This window comes from Erpetoichthys calabaricus, chromosome 2 (assembly GCF_900747795.2).
Source record: "Erpetoichthys calabaricus chromosome 2, fErpCal1.3, whole genome shotgun sequence".
Taxonomy (NCBI): Eukaryota; Metazoa; Chordata; class Cladistia; order Polypteriformes; family Polypteridae; genus Erpetoichthys; species Erpetoichthys calabaricus.
The window spans coordinates 32,024,784-32,045,285 of record NC_041395.2 but is presented as its reverse complement, the minus strand read 5'-3'; the positions used below and the strand labels follow the sequence as shown (position 1 = coordinate 32,045,285).

General features: G+C 38.4%; 2 protein-coding genes across 4 annotated transcripts in view; both read right to left on the bottom strand.

The window, feature by feature from the left end:
- si:dkey-30c15.13 (uncharacterized protein LOC558731 homolog) overlaps positions 1-20,502 on the bottom strand; it is a 191,242-nt gene that overhangs the window by 119,091 nt on the left and 51,649 nt on the right. The gene's annotated exons all lie outside the window — the stretch shown is intronic.
- Positions 513-10,859, bottom strand: LOC114642961 (apolipoprotein L6-like). The gene is made up of 2 exons (XM_028791696.1): positions 10,780-10,859; positions 513-1,266 (listed from the first exon to the last, which is right to left on the bottom strand). The coding sequence occupies exons 1-2, from the start codon at positions 10,857-10,859 to the stop codon at positions 513-515; spliced, it is 834 nt and encodes a 277-aa protein (XP_028647529.1).

Genomic DNA, 20,502 nt, shown 5'->3' with positions numbered 1-20,502 from the left:
TGTGCTTCATCAGCAATAATTGAGTTCTCGTTAAGGAACTGGGTTGGAACAAAAACCTGCACATACTGCGGCTCTCCAGGACCGACATTGCCCACCCCCGCTCTAAGACAAATTATAGTCATGTGTCAACTGATCTCTACCATGCTCCAGAATTAAGTGTTTTGGGTCTTAGTGTCTCTTTGGGCTCTAACCTGTAATTGTATTGGGAAGGGTAGGAACAAGTCAAAAGACTAGAGCAGGGGTTATTTATGTTATAGCCTGACAAGTTCATTTGAGGATTCATGTTCAGTATGGTAATAAAGTATATAAAATGCATTATTGAAAAGAAAACATAATAGATTAATTATATGTTAATAACATTGGCAAAAAAATCAAACAATTTTTATTGAGATTCAGTAAACACTTGGAGAAAAATAATTTATATGAATTTTACAATTAAGGTAAGCATTACAGATATAAATTCATTCTTTGAGACCAGCTGTGTTTTTAGACATATATACATGGAAAATCATTTATGAATCAGGGTTACTGGAGATAATTTTTAGACATTCTTCTTTAATATTTTTTAGTTCTTGCAATTCACATTGCCATTCATCTGCCACTTTACGAGTTTCAGCTCCAAGTTCAGTTTTTGCTCCATTTTGAAGCTCAATGGTATTTGTTGTAATATCATAAACATCCAGCCCTAGGGAGAAGATGGACAGTAGCCCTTTTGCCAGTCTGGTCACCCGCACAGCACTGGGGAGAAACTCTTTCAATTTTCTCGACTCTAATAATTTGTATAATCCAGAACAATTTCCTTCATCTTTTTTCTTAAAAGCTTTCTTTTTCATGAACTTGGAATAAATCAAATTTATGCAGGTGTAGATATTTTGCACACATTCTGCAATAAGCTGAAAGTTCTTCTCATAACTCTCTATAATCTGTTCTACTCTTTTTTGTTTTTCTGTACTGTTTACGTTATCTGAAAAAGTAGCTGCAGCACTGGTTATTTCCCCTGCCATTTTCAGAGTCATTGCTACACCCGAGATCACAACGGATGTCCCCATGGTGAAGGGAGCCAGCACCAATCCAGCAATAGTTGCAATCCCCCCTGCAGCACTGGCAGCTCCTCCAGTAATTTTGGCAATAGTGACATTCTTGTGAAAATAGTCCACCTCTTTTGCAATATCACGAAGCTCATCAATGTTCTTTTGAAGGCCTCCAAAATGGTTGTCGTAGAGCTTTATGAAGTGCTTAATGCTCTCTTTCAGTTGCTCACGTAACCTTGTTAGTGAGACAAGAAATGACAGTCATGTTCAATCTAAAATAATTAGTCAGCATATGAGAGGATATTTACAGACTAAACCTGGATTATGTAGTAACTAGGGAGAACTAGGGAAATGTTTATTTCTCAAGCATACGTGAACTTTTGGAACCAGACCAAAAAGAAGAAAAGTGGAAAGTATTTGTGAAAAATATGTTAATTAATACTGAGGATCACAAAAAATTAGATTCTATCATGCATCTAGCTATTTTTTAGTTGTTTTTTTGATTGGCTTATATTTCAAATTTTTGGTGCCACATGTCAAAAGTGACATTGAAAAGTAATAATAACCTTCTATGTATGCTGTTTTTATGCATTTTTCATATTTGTCTACATGTGACATCACTAAGACCGTTTTGTATTTGCACAGAAGTACCAAGAGCCCATCTGTGTGTACAGAGGAAGACCAATCTTTGTAAAATTGACTGAAAAAAAGACAAGTTCATATATGATTTTAATCTAGGAATTTTTAAGGTTTCAGTGTTTGGTTTGGTTTGCATCTTAATTTGATATTTGATGCTGCTTAGAGATATTCACTCTAAAAAATTATTTGTGCTTTAAGAACTGAATTTTTATGTATAGATGAGATAGCCCTAAATCACACATAATAAACATTTATTTTGGGACTAGCATAATGAAACACCCATTTATTAAAACGGGCTTAATGGTACAATGGTAAGTCAGTCTGTTTTAATCATATCATGAACTAATGAATCTCTGTTTACCAGATATGCCTTATATTCTTCTTTCTTTGTATGTCTTGGTGCATTTCCTTGTCGGACATTTCAGCTCTGTTGTGCTGTTGTCGAACGATGTGATGCCCAGGTGCACTGACATATGCTACATGGTATATACAGTATAAAAAAACTAAAAACTGCCTGGTGTTGAAGAAGTGGTTGACAGCTGGCATTTTTGCAGCGGAGTGCACTGAGTTAAGGAAATTAATGCATTGTTAATTAAAATGAAATCAATACATAGTTAGTCAAAATGAGTTTTTAATTTAAGTTACTTTATGAACTGCTATTAGGGGATGTGATGGCAGAACATGCTTTTGAAAAATAAATTGTGCCCAAACAAAGTCTAATTTAATTTATATTTGAAAAACAGGTCTAGAATACATGTGCATAGAAATATTGATAAATCAAATGTATTTGATGAAAGTGTGACTAATATATTCTTGTTAAAAGCTAAACACCACACACAATATAGTTGATGATATTGCATTTTATCTACTGTGATGAAATCCAATAAAATTACTGAAACAAGTCTTTCTATATAATCTCATTGTATGTCATGTTTATGCCTTTACAATTTCTAAACTATTTACATGGTTGTTGGTAATGCATGCACATTTGATACAGATCTGTAACACGTCCAATGTGCAGTGCCTCTGCCATGTTTGACAAGATGGTGTTACAACATATAGGCTGTTATTATGGACAAGTGAAGTTGACAGGAGAGAGAACTAAAATCAAGATAAAGAAGCAAAACTTAGAAGTAATCAGTGAAGGTGCTGGTTGAGGCAACTCTAGCCCTCAATGATATCTGCTGGGCCAATCTTGTGGACATAAGTACAGTTAGTCACTATTAACATACTGTACTAATTACAATAACTTTTAATTGTGTGATTTAATAACAAATTTTATCTTAAACTGCACTTGGTTTTTAGACTTTTGGATAATGAACCCTTGTGTGCTAACATGTTCTGACTGTGTTAATAGTTAATAATCATTTGTTCACAGTCATAAACATGTTATCATTTTTCCAGCAAATGTCCTTAAATCAAGCAAATTATTTAAATAATTGGTGTACCACCCTAGCATACCCTTGGAAAGTGTAGCATGAAAACACATTTAACCATATATATTTAAAATCAATGGAATAATAATGAAAGTTATTCCTTGCATCAATTTGTAGTTATGGGGAAAAAGTAAGAGCACTCCATGAAATGTTTCATTATTTTATGGCACATGTGAACATATCAAGATTTGATCTATATTTAAACTGTTATTGTCTTTGACTTGGCCATTCCAGAACAATTGATTTCTTTTGTCCATCCAGTTGTGATTGATCTACTGCTATATTTAGGGTTATTGTAATGCTGCAAGATCCACTTTGTATTCTGGCCAATGGTGTCAGTGGGGCTGCCTTTCCTGGATAAGTTGGGAGTTCTTTTTAATCTTCTCCACTTCTAGAAGATCTTCTAGAGATCTTTGTAAATCTCTTCTCAGACTCACAGGCATCTATAAACCTTTTTGTATGAAGTCCTCAGAGAGCTCTTCCCATATCGGTATGGTGACAAGACACACTTCAGCAATAAAGAGGAAACCAGTCTAAATGTCTGAAGTTTAAATAAGTTCCTTCAAGATCCTCCCTAATGATATTCTGATCTGGTGCACCTGATTCTAATTTGAGGTATCTAAGGTAGTGATAAATGGAAGGGTGGATTTACTTTTTCCTCATGTAAAATTTGCATTTGGGTTTGTTTAAATTAAACAATGGACTACAAAATGTAAATGTGGCCTGATATTTGTTACATTATATCACCTATAGTTATAGATATTGTTCCAAGTAAGATCAAGTTTTGATATGTCCACATATGTTAAAAAAAGAAAATGATATTTCATGGGGTATACTTACTTTTTCATATGACTATATGTTAGTTGTAACATATTCTATGTATAGTTTTGTGTATTTATTCCCTTAACTACATTCAGCATAGTAAATAAAATGTATTATTATTATTATTATTATTAGTGGTACAGTGTTTTTTCTCTAGGTACTCTTATTCTTCTCCGTTATTCCAAAAACATACATATTAGACTAATTGCTCACTTTTGACTGACCTGGTCTTAGACAGTATGGGTGTCTGTGCAAGTGTGTCCTGTGATAGACAGTTATGGTATGCAGGGTAAACTTTTTGCATTGTCCTATGCTGCTGAGATTGGTTCAAGTCCCTGCACCTTAGACAGGAAGTGTGGTTATCAAATGGATGGGTTTCATGTTTTAGAGAAACTTCAGTCACTGAAAGCATTTCTCACTTCCAGTACATTACCTTCCTGCTAAGGATTTCATATAAACAATTAAAAACCAATAAACTGGGCCATGATGGCTACCCTGCTTAATCTTTTTTTAAAATTTCAACTAAGTTAGCTCCCCTTTTATTAGCAACATTTATAGAAGTCAGAGACAATAAAATTCTACCTCAAACCTTTCGCCAAACATTAATTACCATCTTTCCTAAGAAAAATAAGGACTTATTACAATGTACCTCATACAGACCAATCTCATTTCTGAATACTAATGTTAAGATACTCTCCAAAGTTCTAGACGGAAGGATTGAGAAAGTGCTTCCTTCGGTAATATCACAAGACCAAACTGGATTTATGTAAGGCAGACACTTAGCTTCCAATCTTCAAACCCTGCTTAGTGTAATATATTCATGCATACAGTCTAACACCCAGGAGAACTTATTATCTTTGGATGCAGAAAAAAACATGTGATATGGTTGAATGGGACTACCTATTCACCACATTGCACAAATTTGGGTTTGGCCCAAACATATATGCATGGATTAAACTACTCTATACGAGTCCAGAAGCCTCAGTTTGTATTAACAACATTATTTTAGATTACTTCAAACTAAAATGTGATGCTAGACAACGATGCCCCCTGTCACCACTGCTATTTGCTATTGCCATTGAGCCATTGCATGTTCACTTTTGAAATGCATCTAAGGTAAAGGGGATTAACAGAGAAGAACTTTAACAGAAAATATCACTATATGCTGATGACATGATACTGTATATATCAGATCTACAAAATACTGTACCTGCAGTCCTAACAGCATTAGCAGAATTTCAAAAGATATCTAGACTCAAAATTAACTTGAATAAAAGTGTGCTTTTTCCAGTGAACTCTGTAGCACACAACATTAGATTGGACACCTTCCTTCTTATCATCCCTAAAAGCCAGAAGTCTGCATGACCATCATCATCAAGTCCTTCCGTGAGAACCCTAAATACAAAGAGGACTATTTCATTTATGTTAGGTAGAATACCCAGAGGGGACTGGGCAGTCTCGTGGCCTGGAACCCCTGCAGATTTTATTTTTGTCTCCAGCCTTCTGGAGTTTTTTTTTTGTTTTTTCTGTCCACCCTGGCCATCGGACCTTACTCTTATTCTATGTTAACTAATATTGTCTTATTTTAATTTTGTATTTTGTCTTTTATTTTTCTTTTCTTCGTTATGTAAAGCACTTTGAGCTACTTTTTGTATGAAAATGTGCTATATAAATAAATGTTGTTGTTGTTGTTGTTGTTTGCAGATCAGTTTAAATACCTAGGGGTAAACATCACAAGTAAACATAAAGCTCTTTTTCAAAAAAATGTTGCTGTCTGCATTGAAAAACTTAAAAAAGACGTGCATAGATGGTCTACTCTTTATCTCACTTTTGCAAGAAGAATTAACACTGTAAAGATGAATATCCTTCCTATGCTTCTTTTTCTATTTCAAAGCATTTTTTAAGAAATTGGATTCAATGATAACCTCTTTTTTTTTTGCAATTTAAAACATCTACACATCCAAAGGGCATCCCTACAATGACCTAAAGCAGAAGGTGGCATGGCTCTACCTAACTTTCAATTATATTACTGGGTGGCAAATACACAAGCTATAAAAACCTGGACATGGACACAAATAGATGAACACACACAGGTCTGGTCAGCAATAGAAATAAAATCCTGCAGTACTTCTTTATATTCCTTGCTTTGTACCTCGGTAAGTAAAAGTTATTACCAAAATACTAACAACCCAATTGTCCTTCATTCACTCAGAATATGGGACTAATGGATGAAGCACTTCAAGATAGAGAAGCTTTTATCTGTGGCACCTCTACACAATAACCACCTTTTTTCCACTCTCTCAGACTTACACAGTTTTTAAATGTATGAGATTAAATAATTTAGAGATTTGTACATAGATAATGTTTTTGTATCTTACAAACAATTACACTCCAAATTTAGCTTCCCATCAACACAATTTTAACACTATTTCCAAATTAGAAACTTTACTAAATGAAATCTGTTCAGTTTTCCTCACCTCCTATTTCTATTCCAGAAGAATTGTGGATCAGTCATGAGGACTCAGACAACATTTCTATAATATATAAAAACATTTTAAAGTCCCTTCCTTTCAAAGATCCCAGAGCACAGTGGGAAAAGCATCTCTTACTCAACATTTCAAAAAAAGAGTGGATCAATGGAATTCACTTTAGCTCTATATGTGCAAAGCATACAATTATTCAACTTAAAATGTTTAATCGAGCACATCTGTCTCATTTTAAAATGTCCAAAATGTTTACAGGGCAAGATCCAACCTGTGAACGTTGCAGTCGAACTCCAGCCTCATTGGGCCACAAGTTCTGGGTGTGCACAAAATTAACATCATTCTGGATCAAAATTCTTAAATGCCTATCAGAGAGCTTTGGTGTCACAATCTCTCATAATCCATTAACATCTGTGTTTGGTGTACTCATAGATGAGCTTAAAGTGGAGAAGGACAAACAAATTGTAAGTCCCTTTACTTCACTATTAGCACGTATACTTATCTTCCTCAAATGGAAGAATCCTATCCCACTTCTTTTAAGTCAGTGGGTAACTGATGCCATTTACTATTTGAATTTGGAAAAAATCAAATTCTCACTTAAAGGATCTGTTCAAAACTTTTTTAAAACCTGTCAGGATCTAATCAATAACATTTTAGAATAAGCTTATACATTGGGGAAAATTATTATCTTCCCTCTTTTCTACTTTTAATGTTGTACTCTGGCTTTTGGCCTTTCTCTCTTTCTTATTGGGTGGGGGTTGAATTGAACTTATTTTTGTTAAGTTTGACTTGTTTATATGGAATGTTACTTGTCCATCCATCCATTATCCACCATTTATCCGAGGTCGGGTCGTGGGGGCAGCAGCCTAAGCAGGGAAGCCCAGACCTCCCTCTCCCCGGCCACCTCCTCCAGCTCCTCTGGGAGGACCCCGAGGTGTTTCAGGGCCAGCCGGGAGATATAATCCCTCCAGCGTGTCCTGGGTATGCCCCGTGGCCTTCTCCCAGTGGGGCATGCCCGGAACACCCCCCCCAGGGAGGCATCCAGGGGGCATCCTAACCAGATGCCCGAACCACCTCAACTGACTCCTCTCAATGCGGAGGAGCAGCGACTCTACTCCGAGTCTCTCCCGGATAACTGAACTCCTCACCCTATCTGTAAGGGAAAGTCCAGCCACCCTGCGGAGAAAACTCATTTCGGCCGCTTGTATCCGCGATCTTGCTCTTTCGGTCACTACCAAAGCTCGTGGCAATAGGTGAGGGTAGGAACGTAGATCGACTGGTAAATCAACAGCCTCGCCTTTTGGCTCAGCTCTCTCTTCACCACAACAGACCATTGCAGAGCCTGCATTACTGCGGATGCTGCACCGATCCGTCTGTCAATCTCCCGCTCCATTCTTCCCTCACTCTTGAACAAGACCCTGAGATACTTGAACTCCTCCACTTGAGGCAGTACTATGTTCCCAATCCGGAGAGAGCATTCCACCCTTTTCCGGCTGAGAACCATGGCCTCAGATTTAGAGGTGCTGACTCTCATCCCCGCTGCTATGCACTCAGCTGCGAGCCGCTCCAGTGAGAGCTGGAGGTCACTGTCCGATGAAGCCAACAGAACCATGTCATCCGTAAATAGCAGAGACGAGATTCTGAGGTCACCGAACAAGACCCCCTCCGCTCCTTGGCTGAGCCTAGAAATTCTGTCCATATAACTTATGAACAGAATCGGTGACAAAGGGCAGCCCTGGCGGAGTCCAACCTCAACAGGAAACGAGTCCAACTTATTACCGGCAATGCGGACCAAGCTCCTGCTCCTCCTGCACAGGGACTGGATGGCTCATAACAACGAGCCTTGTACCCCGTACTCTTGGAGCACACCCCACAGGATGCTCTGAGGGACACGGTTGAATGCCTTCTTCAAATCCACAAAACACATGTGGACTGGTTGGGCAAACTTCCATATCCCCTCCAGGATCCTGGCCAGGGTGTAGAGCTGGTCCAGTGTTCCACGGCCGGAACGGAATCTGCATTGTTCCTCTTAAATCCGAGATTCGACCATCAACCAAAGTCTCTTCTCCAGCACCCCTGAATAGACCTTACCGGGGAGGCTGAGGAGTGTGATCCCCCTATAGTTGGAGCACATCCTCCGGTCACCCTTCTTAAAAAGGGGAACCACCACCCCGGTTTGCCAATCCAGATGCCCCCAATGTCCATGCTCCCAATGTCCATGCGATGTTGCAGAGACGTGTCAACCAGGACAGCCCCACAACATCCAGAGCCTCGAGGAACCCAGGGTGAACCTCGTCCACCCCAGGGGCCCTGCCACCTCTGAGCTTTTTAACTACCTCAGGGACCTCAACCCCTGTTATGGATGGGCCCCCCCCTGGAGTCCTCCAGCTCTGCTTCCTCTAAGGAAGACATGCTGGTGGGATTGAGGAGATCCTCGAAGTATTCCTTCCACCGGTCAATAACGTCTACAGTTGAAGTCAGCAGGGCCCCATCTCCACTGTACACAGTGTTGGTGGAGCACCACTTTCCCCTCCTGAGGCGCCTGACGGTTTGCCAGAACCTTCTTGGTGCTGACCGAAAGTTGTTTTCGATGGCTTCCCCAAACTCCTCCCATGCCCGAGTTTTTGCCTCTGCAACAGCCGATGCCGCCACACGCTTGGCACGCCGGTACCCCTCAGCTGCCTCTGGAGTCCCATTGGTCAACCAGACCCGATAGGACTCTTTCTTCAGCTTGACGGCCTCTCGAACCTTAGGTGTCCACCACCAGGTTCGTGGATTGATGCCATGAGAGGCACTGACAACCTTGCGGCCACAGCTCCATTCTGCTGCTTCGACAATGGAGGCTCAGAACATGGCCCATTCAGACTCAATGTCCTTCACCTCCCTCGGAATGAGGTTGAAGTTCTGCCAGAGGTGGCAGTTAAAGGTCTTTCTGACCGGTTCCTCCGCCAGACCCTCATTATTCGTTTGGGTCTGCCTGGTCTGTCCGGCAGCCTCTCCCGCCATCTGATCCAACTTACCAGCAGGTGGTGATCAGTTGACAGCTCAGCCCCTCTCTTCACCCGAGTGTCCAAGACATAAGGTCGCAGATCTGATGACATGATTACAAAGTCGATCATTGAGCTGCGACCTTGGGCATCCTGGCGCCAAGTGCACTTATGGACACCCTTATGCTCGAACATGGTGTTCGTTATGGACAATCCATGGTCAGCACAGAAGTCCAACAACTGAACACCACTTAAGTTTAGATCAGGGAGGCCGTTCCTCCCAATCACACATCTCCAGATTTTACTGCCGTTGCCGACGTGAGCGTTTAAGTCTCCCAGCAGGACGATAGAGTCCCCAGGAGCTGCGCCTCGCAGCGCTTCTCCCAGGGACTCCAAGAAGGCTGGGTACTCTGAACTGCTGTTCGGCGCATAAGCGCAACCAACAGTCAGAGTTCTTCCCCCAACTCAAAGGCGTAGGGAAACAACCCTCTCATCCAATGGGGAGAACCCCAACATACAGGCCTCAAGCTGGGGGGCCATAAGCAAGCCCACCCCTGCCCAACGCCTCTCACCCACAGCAATTCCAGAGTGGAACAAAGTCCAGCCACTCTCAAGAGGAATGGTTCCAGAACCCAGAACATGCATAGAGGTGAGCCCGACTATATCTAGCCGGTACCTCTCAACCTCTCGCACCAGTTCAGGCTCCTTCCCCACCAGAGAGGTAACATTCCATGTCCCAAAAGCCAGTTTTGGCAACTGAGGGTCGGAACGCCAGAGTTCCCGCCATTCAACTACCACCCATATCACATTGCACCCGACCCCTATGGCCTCTCTTGCAGGTGGTGGGCCCACAAGAGAGCGGAACCACGTTGCTCCTTTGGCCTGAGCCCGGCTGGGCCCCATGGTCGAAGATCCAGCCACCAGGCGCTCACCAGTGAGCCCCTCCCTCAGGCCTGGCTCCAGGGTGGGGCCCCGGGTACCCTTTCCCGGGCAAGGGAAACGCCGATCCTTGATTTAACTCCATATGGGGTCTCAGGGTTGAGTTAGTCTGGATCTTCACCTCAGACCTGTTTGCCTTGGGAAACCCTACCAGGAGCATGCAGCTCCCGAAGATCACTAGACCACGCAAGCCCTTCTACCACGGCAAGGCCTCGATCAAAGAAGTGAAGGTTGCTTGCTTTTAATAAATTCAATAAAAATGATAAAAAAGGCTACTAATCATAAAGATCAACCATACTAGCGTCATGTTGAAAAATAAATGTTCAAGCAGTTGAAATAATGAAAAAGTTGGTCAGTCTACAAATTGATGACTGTATAGTATGCAGCTGCCTAGAACACATTCAAATCATCATTGTCTTTACAAGCAATTGACTTAGCTTACCTAGCTTCTTCATCATCAGAGGACCCTTCATCAGTAATCTGTTCATTTCCAACTTGAATTATAGAAACATATAAAACCATGTCATTTAATGTAATGTACTTCATTAGTATATTGGCACTGGTTAGAAATCTGTATCAATTTTAAATTTTTAGAATATTTGAACATTAGAAACATTTTGACAAGAACATGTCAGCCCAACAGAGTTCGCCAGTTCTATTCAAATTATTCCTTCAAAATATCATCAAGCCTAGTTTTGAAGACTCCTAAAGTCCTACATTCTGTCACACTACTTAGTCACTTATTTCAACAGTCTATGGTTCTACGTGTAAAGAAACACTTCCTAATGCTTGTGCAAAATTTACCCTTAACAAGTTTCCAACTGTGTTCCCATGTTCTTGATGAGCTCACTTTAAAGTAACAGTCTACATCTGCTGTGCTAATCTTTGTGGATACATGAGCAACACAGTGGTTTTGAATTCTTCAGATGTTCATTGCCTGTGTGAAGTTTACACATTCCACCTGTGCTTATGTTGGGTTTTCTTTTTGTACTCTGGTTTTCCTCCTACATTCCCAAAAATATGCCTGCATTTGCAAATTGCAAATATCTGAAAGTGGATGTTTTAGTGATTATGCCAAACAATTGACTGACACCAAGTCCAGGTCTGTTTACTGCATTTTTTCTAATATGGGCAATTTAGACTCTGGCCCCTGCAATTCTGAATGTGATTAACCAGGTTTGAAAATGACAGTGATGATATTTACAGTTTTCAGAACTTTTTTGCTCAAATAGACAAATTCTTAACCAAGCAGTAGTTTCATTCATTCGAATGACCAGGTGGAATGTTGGGACAGTGTTTAGCACTTCTGCCTCATAGAAGCTGGCATTGAGCTTCATTTGTATGTGTTATATCCACTCACAAAAACATTACCAAAATGTGGATGGTATATGCACAACAAGAAAGTGCCATTTACTGGTCATAGAACTGACTGAAGAGCTGTGATTGGTCAGTGGTGGCTCTGTTTAAATATGTACCTCTATTTGGTGGGAGTCTGGGACATTTATACTGTAGTTGGAGTACAATGACATTTAGGGTTACTTTGTTTGAAATAAAACGTACTATTGTATTTTTAAAATTACTCCTCCATGTCATACTTTTTCAAAATAAACAAACAGTTTTGGAAGAGGGATCCAACATTTTAATTGAAACAGCAACTGAAATTTTGTGGACTAATTGTGAACGTACTTTGTGTCGGGCAGGAATCTAGTCCACAATTGTTTCTGGCTCTTCAGCAGATTCTACAGAAACTCCAAGCCATATTGTAATTCAAAAATAAATCAGATGAATATAATATAATATTCTTTCGGCTGCTCCCATTAGGGGTTGCCACAGCAGATCATCTTCTTCCATATCTTTCTGTCCTCTCCATCTTGCTCTGTCACACCCATCACCTGCATCTCCTCTCTCACCACATCCATAAACCTTCTCTTACGCCTTCTTCTTTTCCCCTTCCCTGGCAGTTCTTTCCTTAGCATCCTTCTCCCAATATACTCAGCATCTCTCCTCTGCACATGTCCAAACCAACGCAATCTCGCCTCTTTGTCTCCCAACCGTCCAACCTGAGCTGACCCTGTAATGTCCTCATTTCTAATCCTGTCCATCCTTGTCAAATATAATATAATATAATATAATATAATATAATATAATATAATATAATATAATATAATATAATATAATATAATATAATATAATATAATATGGAGTAGTGCTTAGGGCTGTTTCTCCTGCTTTAATCTTGTGCTTGCTCATTATGTCTCCGAAATGTAAACATTCTCATTGTGACCACATGGGTTTTTCTTCATATGCATGTTCCACCCAAACAATGACTGGGTCATGGATTTGAACCCAAGATGCTGTGCTGAACATAATTCAGTGGCTGATATAAATGAGTCTAGCTCTGCAGCAATGAGCACAAGACAAGAGGCATCCTAGGGCACAGGGTCAGGTTAGAATCACAAATAAGCTTGACACACCTATCTTGAGGAAGGTAGGAGGAAAAATGGTATACCTGGATGAAAGCTCACACAGACAAGAAGGAAATGTAAAAATACCACAGGAACAACAACTGAATGTAGGAATGTAACTTAAAATGTGAAATACTTGACAAAGCAGTAATAAATATTATGCCAATATACCTCTCTTTGTAGGCTAAAATTTAGTTTTTTCTTCTTTTTTGCCAGCTGGTCTTTACTTAATGTATTTGCTCTGTTTTGTTTCATTATTAATATTTAGACACATGGAGAACCTAATTTATTTCGAAAAGTCTGTAGACAGTTACATATACAAACGCTTAACGAAGCATCTTCAGTGCTTTTGCAAAGTAAGAAATTCCACTCATGAACGAAAGGTGGCACTGTCACTATCTGTTTCTCCGTTTTACTTATAGACAGGAAGATGAATGAGCAGAGGACTACTGATGTCACTTCGTTTCCAGTCTCAAAGTCTCATCCTTCCACCTTGGATTACATTTAAAACCTCTAGGTACTGGAAGTTGCTGCTTAGTCTTGGATCCACGTCTGAGTGAGGCAGACGCTTCAGAAGCACTAATTTCCCTGTTGTGGAGAATTAAACTTTGGACCCAGCAATTCACTACTTATTTTCACTTTGATATTTTATATATTCATTTGGCACTATACCACAGTAGTACTCCAACTCATTAAGCTGTTCACTTTGTTTTCTTGTTTTGTCTGATGTGTTGCTTGTGTACTTTATGAAAAATATTATTGAATTAAATCAGAGACAGTTTTATGATTGGAGAAGTGAAAAGTTATGATGTCCTAAAGGGAACACTGAACATTAAACACACATTGAGTCATAGAATATGATGCAAGACTGACAAACAATTAAGGTCTTCACTGATACACAGCAACTTACATTTTGGAGACTTCAACAGGTTACGAAATTTCTGTAAAAGAAAGAAGACTTTCATCTTTATCCAAATTACTTTTTCATTAACAGTAAGCAAGAAGTGTCAGATGTGTCTGTGTTTTTTCTGTGGTCATCTGTGGTTTTACCAACAATTTGCAAAGAAGTAATTAAACATAACATAATAGGGAAAAAAGGACCTTCTAGTGCAGTGTCAAACATGTAAAACCATCAGAATAGAATGAAAATGTTGGTCAAGGACAAGCCACAGGAGATTAAACAATACTCATACTTCAATTTCTGCTCACAAGCCAAGTGATGGCTTCTTGCTATCAATGTTCAAAATGAAAGAGTCAACAAATTTCCAGTTAGTGGCGGGTATGTTTATTTGTTTTTCTATTTTTTTTTTTAATTTAGTTGGTTGTACATTACTATATGTCATCCTCTGCTCTATTATCCATATCATTCTTACATCTGAAACTGAATTCTTCCTCAAAGGAGATGACAAACCTTTGTCAAACAAGGAAAGTGAAAAGACAAGCTTTGAAATCAAAAGGTAAGCACTGTGACCTAGTGGTTAAGGTTGTAGATGACAAACCATTTTGTTCTCCATTCAGTTCTCATCGTTAATTTAAAGTGTAATTCTGACCAATTTACTCCTATTGTTCCAGTTCTGGAAAGTTGGATGCTATATGCTTGCATAAATGTATCAGTTAAATAAATAAGTGTAAATATTACATCTTTTTATGGTGAATATTATGCCAATATGTTTTATAGCCACAGCACAACAAAATTAAAATAGTTTTTCACCACTACCTTAAACTAGGTTAGGTTAGATAGCCTTTATTATCCAAGAGGAAAGTGTTTTGCAGCAGAGAAGTACAAACCATAAGGTGATGTTACAAAGATACAAGTAAACCAGCAAAGAAACAACTGAAAACCGGTGTTTTCACAAGTACACACACTCAGGATTAGTGCAAAGATGAGTAATTTCCTGTAACAGTACACAAATTAATAATTCAGAATTCATCAGCATCCATACAAGTAACAAAATTCAAAATGTTTATAGTGCTTACCTCATGGATCCAGCATCCTGGGTGTGTATTCTACCCTGCTGTCTTGGTAGAGTTTGCATGTTCTTCCTAATTCTTCCAGGGAGTTTAGTTTTCCTCTCACATTCCCAAATATGCACATGTTATGTTAATTTGTCATTGTGAACTGGCACTGTATGTTTGTGAGCATGATTGAGCCCGGATGTGGACTAGCATCCCATTCTTGGCTGCTTCTTGCCTTACACTTGTTACTGTCAGGACAGACCCTGCTCCCTGCGATACTGAAGTGCTAAAGAAGCTCAGTGACAGACAAGCAGTTTGCTCATGTTCCTATTGTGATAAACTCATGTTCTGATAATAATGATAATAATAATGACATGGCCTCTGTCTTTACAGCTAATTATATCTTCCATGATAAAAATCATTAAAAGCTAAGTGTTTCTTAATCAAATCTTCATGTGATTTTTCCCTCACTGCCTGTTTTAAGGTGTGTATGAGTGTGTGTGTGTGTTTTGGTCTAGCATACATTATGTCATATCTCAGCCAGGGTTCCTCACCTAGATGGGGTTCAAATGCTTGTTTTGTGTATTTGTTGTACATTTTTTATTTATTTCTATGTGTTACCATTTCTTTTGTTTATGATTTGCGGTACTCTTTACATTTTTTGTATCTGTATCTAAGCCTGTGTTAAGTTTCATGTGTTTTGTGGGTGGTACCCCAAGAAACAGGGCCACCTGCCAATCACCACCAGGATAGGCCCTCTGTCCTATAAAGAAGGAGGTTAACACACAGTTCCTGGCAATTCATTGTGAATGTATTAGGGAGTTTACTTGTTTGTATGTTTTATTGAATTTCTGAATTATTTTTGACCTTCTGTTCTGGTTTTTGTCCTTTCTTTGGATTCTGTGTTGGAACTTTGTTTATTTTGGATTGGCAAGTTTGTTATGCCTTTATATTCTTTGCAGCTCCACAGTGTAATGGAGTATTTTGTAAAAATAAACTTTTTATTGTATAATAATCCTGTGATTTTCCTTATATCTAGCTGAGGTTTGACAGGAAATCCCCACAAGTGGGAACTTTGGAAGTAGTGTGGGGACTTATGTGCTCTAGGATTCCTAGTTTATGACATAATGAATCTGAGGCTGCAAATTTTTTGTATCTGCATCTAAATCTGTGTTATGTTCCATGTGATTTTGTGGGTGGTCCCCCAAGAGGCAGGGCCACCTGCCAATCACTGCCACCACCCTGTCAGTCTGCGAGGGTCTTGCATGGTTCCTGCTGGTTCATTTCTTTAGATTCTGGGTTAGGACTTTGTTCACTCTGCATTGTCTTGCTGGTGACTCCTTTATGCCTTTTGTGCTCTTTGAAGCTTCACAGTGTAACAGAGCATTTTGTGAGAACGAACATTTTATTGTATAAAGATCCTGTGGTTTTTCTTTATTTCTAACCAAGTTTTGTCAGGAAATCCCTCCAGTGGGCATTTTTGAAAGTGGTTTTAGGACTTACATGTTTTAGGACTCCTAATTTATGACAGATTACAAACTGAAATAGAACAACATATTTTTCATAGAGTTTGTGTCCCCCTGCAAAATACACTTTCCACGTATAACAATTTAATGAGATGCCCTTTTCTTTTCACAATTTATGATATGTATGTTAGGAAATGTAGTCATAGGAATAATTATATTTGGATGGTGAATGTTTTGCAATTGATTGTCAAAGCTCTTTATGAACAGAAACTATGTTAAACAGAAACTTTGTGTAATAATAATAATAATAAGAAAAAGAACAAGAAGAATAAGAAAAACTTTAGGATCAAGATGACCAGGCACAAAGAAGAAAGAAAGCAAAACAAAGAATACCTACCTGGATACTTTTGGCCATGCCTCAAAGTCTCTAACAGTCCTAATAAAGAAGAATGCATTTACAATTAAAATCATCCTCATGAATGGTACTATTTATAAAATGTGAAACATTTTAAATGTTGCCACCCTATTATCGAATGCAGATAAAACTGTCACAGCTCATTTGCTTATTCTCTATTTCTTGAATCTCCTCCTTGAATACAATTTTTCTACTATACAAAGGTTTTTTTCGGAGATCACCACACAGTTTACTAACCATTTCCATGATTTGTTCTTATTAGAATAATTTTTCAAACATTAGAACAATCTAGATGAGAACAAGCATTTAGCCCTACAATGCTCACCAGTCCTATTGACGTAATTCTTCTAGAATTATATCGTCTAGTTTTAAAAGTCCCTAAAGTCCTACTGTGTACTATGCTACTTGGTAGCTTACTCCAAGTGCCTATTGTTCTCAATGTAAAGAAAAATGTTTTAATGTTTGTTTGAAATTTACTATTCAAAAGTTTCTAACTGTGTCCCCGTGTTCTTAATGAACTCATTAAGACTATCTCAATCCACTGGACTAATTTCCTTCATAATTTTAAACACTTCAATCATGTCACCTCTTAATCTTTTCCTTAAAATGAAAAGGCTTAGCCTTTTTAATCTTTCATCATAATTCATATCCTGTAGCCCATGAATCAGCCTAGTTGCTCTTCTGTGGACCTTTTTTAGCTCTGCTATGTTCTTTTTGTAGCATGGAAACGAAAACTGCACATAGTACTCCAGATGAGGCCTCACCAGTGTGTTATATAGCTTGAGCAGAACCTCCTTGGACTTGTACTCTACACATCGTGCTATATAACCTAATATTTAGTATTATATATTATATATAATATATAATATATATTATATATATTATATAATATATATAATATATATTATATATTATAAATATTAAATATTTAATATTTATTTATGCGACTCTTTAATTCCACCCGGGGGGGTAAACGTTAACATTTAACATTATACATAGTTATTGTCTGTTTTTCACCTGCATTATTATCATTCTTTAATTTAATATTATTTATTGTATCGGTATGCTGCTGCTGAAGAATGTGAATTTCCCATTGGGATTAATAAAGTATCTATCTATCTATCTATCTATCTATCTATCTATCTATCTATCTATCTATCTATCTATCTATCTATCTATCTATCTATCTATCTATCTATCTATCTATCTATCTATCTATCTATCTATCTATCTATCTATTCTCTTAGCCTTCTTAATGGCTTCTGAACATTGTCTGGAAGTTGATGGTGACAAGTCCACTACGACTCCTAAATCCTTCTCATAAGGTGTACTTTCAATTTTACTTCATATGTGTAATACGTTTCCTTTTACTTACATTAAGTTTCATCTTCCACAAATCAGCCCAACCTGGAACTGTGTCCTTTTAATAAGTATAAAATACAACAGAGACAAATATTCTGAAACTAAAAGTTATATTACACACTGTGGAATGTGTGAGGGTGTTTCAAATGGAGTACTCATAATGTTCATAATGTGTATGTGTTTGTGTTCTTCAGGGACTTATGTGTGTTTATGTGTATCAGATGTGAGGAATGCATAAGAAGAATATTTTGTTGACTAATACTGAATAAAAATTTTGAAAAATATTAACATTATAACTAATAAAAATAGATTGCTTGGGAGACAAAAAATGATTTTGCAAAAGACAGAGCAGATACATTTTAATTATAGCAATCCTTTTAATCTCCTCACAGAACTAGTTACTATATAAGTAAAAAATTAGAATGGCACAGTATCACCATGATTGGAGCTGCTGCCTTGTAACAAGGAGACACAACCCAAGTATTCCCTGCATGGCGTTTGTATGTTCACTACATTAAATGGACACTGAGAACAAGCACGCTTTTTCTCTTTATTTTTCTGCTACCCACAATGCTTCACTCTGCAGAAGGCAGCATTTAAGTCCATCCACTTCATGATTTACCAGCGCCTTTCAGATACTGCCGTGCCAAATATGAAGTGCATATTTTTCTTCTTAAATGGTGAAGACACTTAGTGTTCAGTGATCATATTGTTGTTGACAGAATTTCAGTCAGAACAATTATGCAAGATATAGGTCTTGTTAATATTTGATCCTTAATTTTAAGGCATCTTGATCAGATTTTTTCATCTGGCCCAGGAAACAAATTGATGATACTACCAATTAGCCAGCATGCTCTTAGACATTCGTGGTCAGTGAGCATCACTATGTTACCAACTGATAAGCTCTGGTTTGAAGCAGCCGCTTGTCCTTTCTCTGGTAAATACATAGTAGCATTCAAAGTGAGACAAGAAATGATTGCCTAGGATGTGATAATGTCTCTACTTCCTGTTTCTCTTTAATTCTGTTTCTGGGTACAAAACGTGTGGGAGAGAACTGTTAGGTCACCCCAAAAGAAGAAAGTGAGACTGTGATGATTTCTAGGTGAGTGCATCTAATGGTGAGCCATTTAAACATAATTCTCCACCTCTTCTCTCTGCATCTTTGGATCTTTACTTGAAATGGACCAAAACAGTTCAAATCTGCATTTAAGAAAGGGGTTTGCTGATAGCCTCACGCTCTCATAAAATCTTTTGTTGTGGAAAGCAAAAAAACCCTTGCCTAGCAGGGAGATGTCTATTATGGAAGGACCAGGGGAAAGAGCAGACTCAGGGCATTACCTCCCCTGGGTCTCTAGGTAGCAACCCGGGGGTTGCTGTGGTGCCACAGATTCCCACAGGGCTTCATAGGAGTTGGGGTTTGGGACAGCCAAACCTGCAATCATGTGTGGAGCTGAGACAAAGGCAGTAAAGGAAGTGCAGGAGGAGAAGTTAGATGTGGCAGAAATTAGACTGTTGAGATGGATGTGTGGAGTTACAGAAAGGACAGAATAAGAAATCAGAGGTACAACAAAAGTGGAAGAGATACTGTATGTAAGAAACTAGAGAAAAGTAGACTGAAGTGGTATGGATATGTGATGAGAAGAGATAATTAATATGTTGGCAAAAGAGAGATGGGAATGGAAGTAAAGGGGAAGAAAAAATAGTGAGGTTGGCAAAAATGGAGGTCAATGGATAAAATAAAAGATCTGAAGGAAAAGGCTTTACAGGTGAGGAGATGCAGGACCGAGTTGTATGGAAAAGGTAATTAAGCACAAGCAAATGGGAAAAGAAGAAGAAGAAGCTCTCATTAGTGATTAGTTAGTAATTAGTAGTCAACAAAATCCATCAATTGCTTAATAGTAATAAATATGTCACACCTCAATCAAAACTCCCACTGTATTCTTTGTAACGACTATCATCATCTACTGAAGCACCTTTGTCTCATTTAAGCCATCAATACACATGAGATATTTTCTAGTCTAACCTATCTTAAAGCTCCATCTACAGGTATATGTAATTTTAAGAAAACTCTTCATTTTGTTTTCTGACTCTGAGGCCATATATTCATAATAAGGGCTTAGCCACTTTAAAAGAAGAATTTAGGCTGTTTATAAATAACTTGCTTCCTTATAATTTATATAACAGATTTTTCAATATAATTAGTATCTATATATATAATTCACTAAGCCGCCACCAGAGCAAGCAAGACACCCATGAAAGCCACGCCCACCAACTCTAAGACCATTGGATACGATGAAAACTCGCAGAGCCACGCCCACCAGCTATGCCGCGGGTTGGCTAGTTTAGTTTATACAAGTCTTTGAAAGGTAATGTCAGAAATAGAGGCTCTGGTGTCTATTAGCCAACTCATATATTTCATCTTAAAGTAAATTTCATATCTGTTTGAACAATTCAAGTCAAGTCAAGTTGGGGTGCATGTAATACTACAGTGTGTTGCCGCA